This window comes from Sinohyriopsis cumingii, chromosome 13 (assembly GCF_028554795.1).
Source record: "Sinohyriopsis cumingii isolate HCF-2022 chromosome 13, ASM2855479v2, whole genome shotgun sequence".
In the NCBI taxonomy this organism is placed as follows: Eukaryota; Metazoa; Mollusca; class Bivalvia; order Unionida; family Unionidae; genus Sinohyriopsis; species Sinohyriopsis cumingii.
The window spans coordinates 51,143,187-51,149,186 of NC_142973.1; the positions used below are offsets into that span (position 1 = coordinate 51,143,187).

The 6,000-nt window shown below is 37.1% G+C and overlaps 1 protein-coding gene across 1 annotated transcript in view; it reads left to right on the forward strand.

The window, feature by feature from the left end:
* LOC149785541 (uncharacterized) overlaps positions 1–3,139 on the forward strand; it is a 29,283-nt gene extending 26,144 nt beyond the window's left edge. The window contains exons 5-6 of the mRNA XM_089979904.1: positions 404–540; positions 2,887–3,139. Coding sequence (XP_089836030.1) covers positions 404–540; positions 2,887–3,139 — 390 coding nt within the window. The remainder of the gene's footprint in view (positions 1–403; positions 541–2,886) is intronic.
* The last annotated feature ends 2,861 nt before the right edge of the window (positions 3,140–6,000 follow it).

Genomic DNA, 6,000 nt, shown 5'->3' on the forward strand with positions numbered 1-6,000 from the left:
AAATTTAGACACTTCAGCATGATAATACAACAACTCCTTAATTATGAGGTTATACTTTAGTCACAAGGTTATAGGAAGACGTACTTTTGGCGTTGACATTTTTGATTTTGTCAGGAACAATATTTGAAAAACACTTCTACTAAGCAGAAAAAATCGTTCATGTTTGAAACATGAGTCATTTTCAGTCACGCATTGTACTTTTCTACGTATGCGTAGATTTGTCTTTATTTTGTGCATTTGGGATTACATGTATATGCATGTTATGTTTAGTGATGAATATCCTTGGTGTGGTCGAGTTTTTATATATATATATATATATATATATATATATATATATATATATATATATATATATATATATATCCTAATCTATCTCACGACCCTACCTTAACTACCTTTTCAGGTACCAGTTGACCTCATCCGAGCAACGTATAAAGACCTTCTTCAAAGTCCTAGAGTGGTATGCAGACAAAAATGTTGCTGCCTTGCAACAAGTTGGGTATTGTTTTGGTCTCTAGGATTTACCGCCTTATTCGCTTGGTACTTCTTTCTTGTGCTTGTCTGCGCAACTGAACCACCGGAGGGAAATCAAGCTGCCTGCCTTGTTTACGACAGTATTTTATGTCTAGTATTGTTTGCATTAGCAGGCTGCTGTTACGTTGGATGCAAGTGCTGCTATTTAACGGTATGTGCTTCCTTCTGCTCTACACTTTGTTTACAATTACCACTTTGTTGATTGCATCAGTGCAATTTTCTATGGCAAAAAATATTGTCATGAACTTAAATCAACAAAGGGTTGTATCTGAACAACGTTCCCTCTAAGCTGAGCGCGCGCGGCCGCGCAGCTGCTCAGACATCCCCGCACAACTGAAATCTTCTAAGCGCAGCAGATCAAAATTACCAAATATTCAATCCAACATTCGCGCTAAAATATATCCAAAATTATCATCTTGTTGCAGTAAGAAGACCTTGCTAGACGGAATGAAATTTTAGCGGAATTCTCACCAATCAAATCCCACTAATAGCACCCAATCAAAAGACGTCGTTCAAATTCCCCTGGCCATCTACAAGCAGTGTATGTTGCATTGTCGGTTTCTCTTAAAGGAATTTGTTTCGCTTTGAATATTGTTGTAATAGGGTTTAACGCTATTTTCAGTACAATATAGGCTATACATGGCGGCCAGTATTAATGGTGGAGGAAGAACCCGGGAAAACCCCCGGAAAGAACCACCGACCCACGAGAAGCTACCGGCAAGCTTTCTCACATATCCACATTGGCCGAGCCCGAGACTCAAACCCACGCAGACAGAGGTGAGATGGCAGTGATCCGTGACGGAGAGCGCTTTAGACCACTCGGCCACTCGGGGCACCCGCTTTGAATATAAACGCGCCATTATGATACTCCTTCTTGAGAAGTAAAGTATGTTTTATCATTGGCAAAGTAAACCGCAAGAAAGTCAACCGGAGGAAAGGCTCCGAAAAAGCAATTGGAAACCAAGGCTGCTTGTAAGAGTTCATTTCATTCAGTTTGGATACTTGCATTGAATACATGTTGCATTTTAATTAAACAGTTGCTTTTGATTATATATTTTACATCTTTTTATTGTAATGTCAAAATGAAAACGTGAAGATAACGCAGACACAAAGCATAAAAAGCGGCCACTAGTACTTTTAAATCAGCATGGTTGAAAGAACTTGTTGAAACCGAAACGGTAGAATAGAAAATTTCGCAGCGTGTTGAATTGGGAAATATTTTTCATTTTTCTGAGGACGATGGTGTTGTTTGTAAAGTATGTGCCGATGCTAAAGCGAGTGGCGATTTCGCTACGAGAAAAACTGGGATATGTGGAAACTGGATTATCGAAAGAGACATATTACACAGAAAATCAATTTGGACTCGATAGCGAAATTAAAAGGAACTCAAGCTGGATCCGGAATCAACTTCTTCCTGACGGAGTCAAAGGATGATCGACAGATGCGAATCGAAGTGAATGATCACCAATGAAGTAAGGGTGAGCAAGTGAAGATTCTTATTGATAACGTCTTGTTGGCCCTTTCAATGAACGCTTTGATGCTGTCAGTAACGGATATTCATGATCACATGGCTAAATATTTAAAACTTCCTGATAGCTGGAGAAGTATAAATTATGCATTTAAGTTTGTTAAATGTATCGACTCGGTTGTCAAAGAGATATGTGTGCAGGAAATTCGAGAGTCTAAATTCCATACACTTATTCTAGACGAAAGCACAGACATATCTGTAACCAAAATGATAATCATAAGCATTAAATATCGTCCTGCAGGAACGAAGTGTCACCGAATAGTTTTTGCTGGCATGTTAAAATTGACAGCCTGCGACAATGGGTTATTTTTTCTGCAATCAAGGAGTTTTATATGACGAACAATCTTGATTTTCAAAGGATGGTCATGTTTACATCAGATGGGGCATCCATTATGCTAGGAAGAAGAAATGGCTTGGCTGCACTGACTCGTGCCGAGGTTCCTCATTTGACTAAGCAGGAATCGATGACGCATGGGGAAAAATTTCTCTTATGAAAAATATTGAGACATTACTTCGGACCGTCTACAATATTTTTAGCCGATCGAGTGTCAAAAAGCCGCATTTGAAGAGCTCGCTAATGTCTCCGATGTAGCTGTTGTCTCGCTTAGGCCACTGAATGAGGTGAGATGGATGTCTCGACATTTCGCTGTAAAAGCTTTGATGAAAATCTGCACAATTCTAATTTAATATTTTCAGAATCATGTCGAGGAAGATAATGATCCGATTGCAAATTATTGTTTAAAAGAACTCCAAAACCCCCCAAGTTCACGTCTTTTTAACTTTCTTGAGTGAAGGTTTAGCTGAATCAGCTGATTTGTGTGCAGTTCTCCAGAGAAGCTGTATAGCAACCATAACAAAACAACAATTTCTAAACTGAAATCACAGTATTTGGAAGGAAATGAAGTTCATTGGTGTGACGCTGTGAAGATGCTGTTGTCAACAACTGGTTATGAAGACACATATACAGTTGAGATCTTAATGTTTATAGAGCGTTTCTGCCTGCATTTACAAGAAAGATTCCCAGATGGCAAATTAAGAGAGTGGGCAGCGTTTGATTCTCCGGCGATCAAGAATTAAACAAACTTTGATTACGGGAAAGATGAACTAAGCAAATTAGCGATGTAATACGAATATTTACTAGGCCTAGCTGTGGAAACGGCAAATGCAAAGCTTCAAACGGAATGAAACAATTTCACTTTTATTTTAAAGGACAACCTCCAATCTGGAAGTTTAAAAACTTTTGCGTATGTTATTGGCTTCGTGCTAACAGAGAAGTTTTCAACCATGGCGAAATTTGTGGATATATGTGGCACATTTCAAGCTTTGTGTGCTGATGCTGAACGTGGTTTTAGTCTGATGAACAATATCAAAACAAAAGTCCGTAACATACTTGAGGTTGACTATTTGGACATGATTATGCGAATTAAATTTTATCTAGCAAGTGGACAAAGCGTGGATGTTGATCGGGTTTACAAATTTTGGAACGATAAAAAAAAACAAAAAAAAAAAAAAAAACAGAAGTGAGCACACTATATAGACATTAAAAGGGAGCATGTTTTTACTCAATTTCTATTCAAAGTACATAATACGAACTACGAAAATTGTATAAATTTATCATTAAAAAAATGTTGATTTAAGTTTTCAAGTACGTGATGACTCGTAATAATTATAGTGCACCATGCATTATTTTTTGCAATTTGTACGGATGTTCTATGATAATCTAAAAAATTTGATCAAGTCACCGTAATGCTTGCACAATGCAGCGCGCATGACGCGCACATTGACCATTCGCTTAAAGGGAACGTTGATCATCTTTTTTTTCCCTTCTCCTTCTTCTCTATATCTATTTTTGCCTGATATCTTCTCAAAGTAAAAGAGACATCGAAGGTCTTGCAGAAATCTTTCTCAATCTTTTTCAAAGTTTAGAAGGTTTAGTGATGACATTATCGCTTTAAATACGCTTGGAATTAAATTTAGAGACAAACCGTAATGTCAAACGCTTAGTGAAGCTTTCCATATGAGCATAGATGTTAGATTGCTCTAACAATATTTTGTATGTGCCTCTCTTCCCCAGTAAATGAGCATAAAAAAGTAATGGACACTATTATGTTTTTTTTTTTCTTATAAATGAAAAGCTATGACAAACGACACAATTTTTACTGGAAATGGTCTTTCCATGAAAATATATTTTCTATAACGGATTTTCGCCGCGTTGAAGAAACAACAAACCCTTTCTTAGTCAAGGGAGGTAATGCAGTTACTAATGTTGGAAATTCTAATTCTTGACTAATTTTCGCGCTTAATTTCGGGAATTCAGAAGAGATAAATAGCACCGACGTGGCTGGGTTTTAATTAATGCACAGTGGTCGACAGATAGCAATACAAAGTTGATAATTTAAGATTTTCTCCAAATTAGACCATTACTGTTTTAGGACTACTAACATTGTTTCAGCAAACATGACAAAACGCCCTACCAGATATGCCCATGGCAAAATACATGTCCATTTAGTAGGAACTTTTATGTCTATTTCGTCCGTCGGATTTTCGTATTATTGGGTTTTATCTTTAAATTGACTTATTAGTATGTGCTTGTGTGTATATGTGTTTTACCAACCTTAATGTCATGGAACCATGTCCTTTTGGCAATAAGATGTAAGAAAAGAAGTAACAGAACCGTAGAAATTACCAGACCTTTAAATAAGCCTTTGTTTGGCCATATACATGTCTTGCTGCTTGACAGTCATTCCTGATGTCGTAGCGGCAAGCCTTATCAGATTGTTTCAAAATTAGTACTCAACACTTACTTGTCAATACGGTAGTTATTCTACACACACATTCTTATTCTTAATTCACCCACACCCCTTGTTAAAGCAACCTCACCCTGCAGACCCGACCACATGATCGATTTAAATTAATCTACTCCTAGTCAAATTTATAAACATACTTCCTTCACTCGCAAAATGCGTGTGCTGAATTTTTCTATTAGCTTAGTCAATGAATTCAAAACAAGTATAGGGTATATATTAATATGGGGCATCCGTGGATCTTACGTAAATTAACATTAGCCTTTGTATTTTCATTATGGTGAGCTCTGGCGACGTACGGAAAATCCAGTGTTAAAATTATCCATATGTTTAACATTGTGATACATTGTAACATTGTTTGAAGTTGCTGACTCATTCGAGTCTATATGGTTATACTGCTAGAATCTGCCTAAATATTAGGACTCTTAAACGTATGGGATGTCCTATGTTAAAATGTCATATGGGTTTACATGGATATGTCATTTTAGAGATGTAAAAATAATCTTCTGTTAAAATGTTGTGGCTATAGGCCGTTTCCGTATTGAAAAGTGTCTGGTGGATAAGTAAGGGACATTGAATGTTAATAATTTTGGATAAACATCAAAACACACACCCTAATATCCAGCACCCGCCTTTTTAATTATCCAGCACCCAATTTTTGATCACTCCAAAAAACACACATCATTAACCAGAACCTACTCTCCAACGAAAAGGGCAGGAGTGTTTATGTACACACTCTATACTTACATACATAATAATATTCCATTACTCACAACTATATAATGCGTTTATAAACCGACTATTATACTCTTTCACACAGACTATCACAAGAGAAGAGGTAAAGGGGTTTCAAATTTTAGCTTTTTGTTGGAAAAGGACAAAAGAAGACACAAACATACACAAATATAAATTACGGCAAATGTCATTAGTATATCTCTTCTCTGGAGATCTGGATTACCCTGGGTTTTACCAACAATGTCCCGTAGTGGTCCCATCTCTTGAACCATGCGCCAAGGGCCACACATATTTCCCCCCAGTTCGTTCTTGTACTTCCAACTTGGTGGAACCTACGAACATAACACATGTCTCGTTGGCTTCATTCTCCTAGTCTTCTTTCTCTTTTGGCATCCAGCC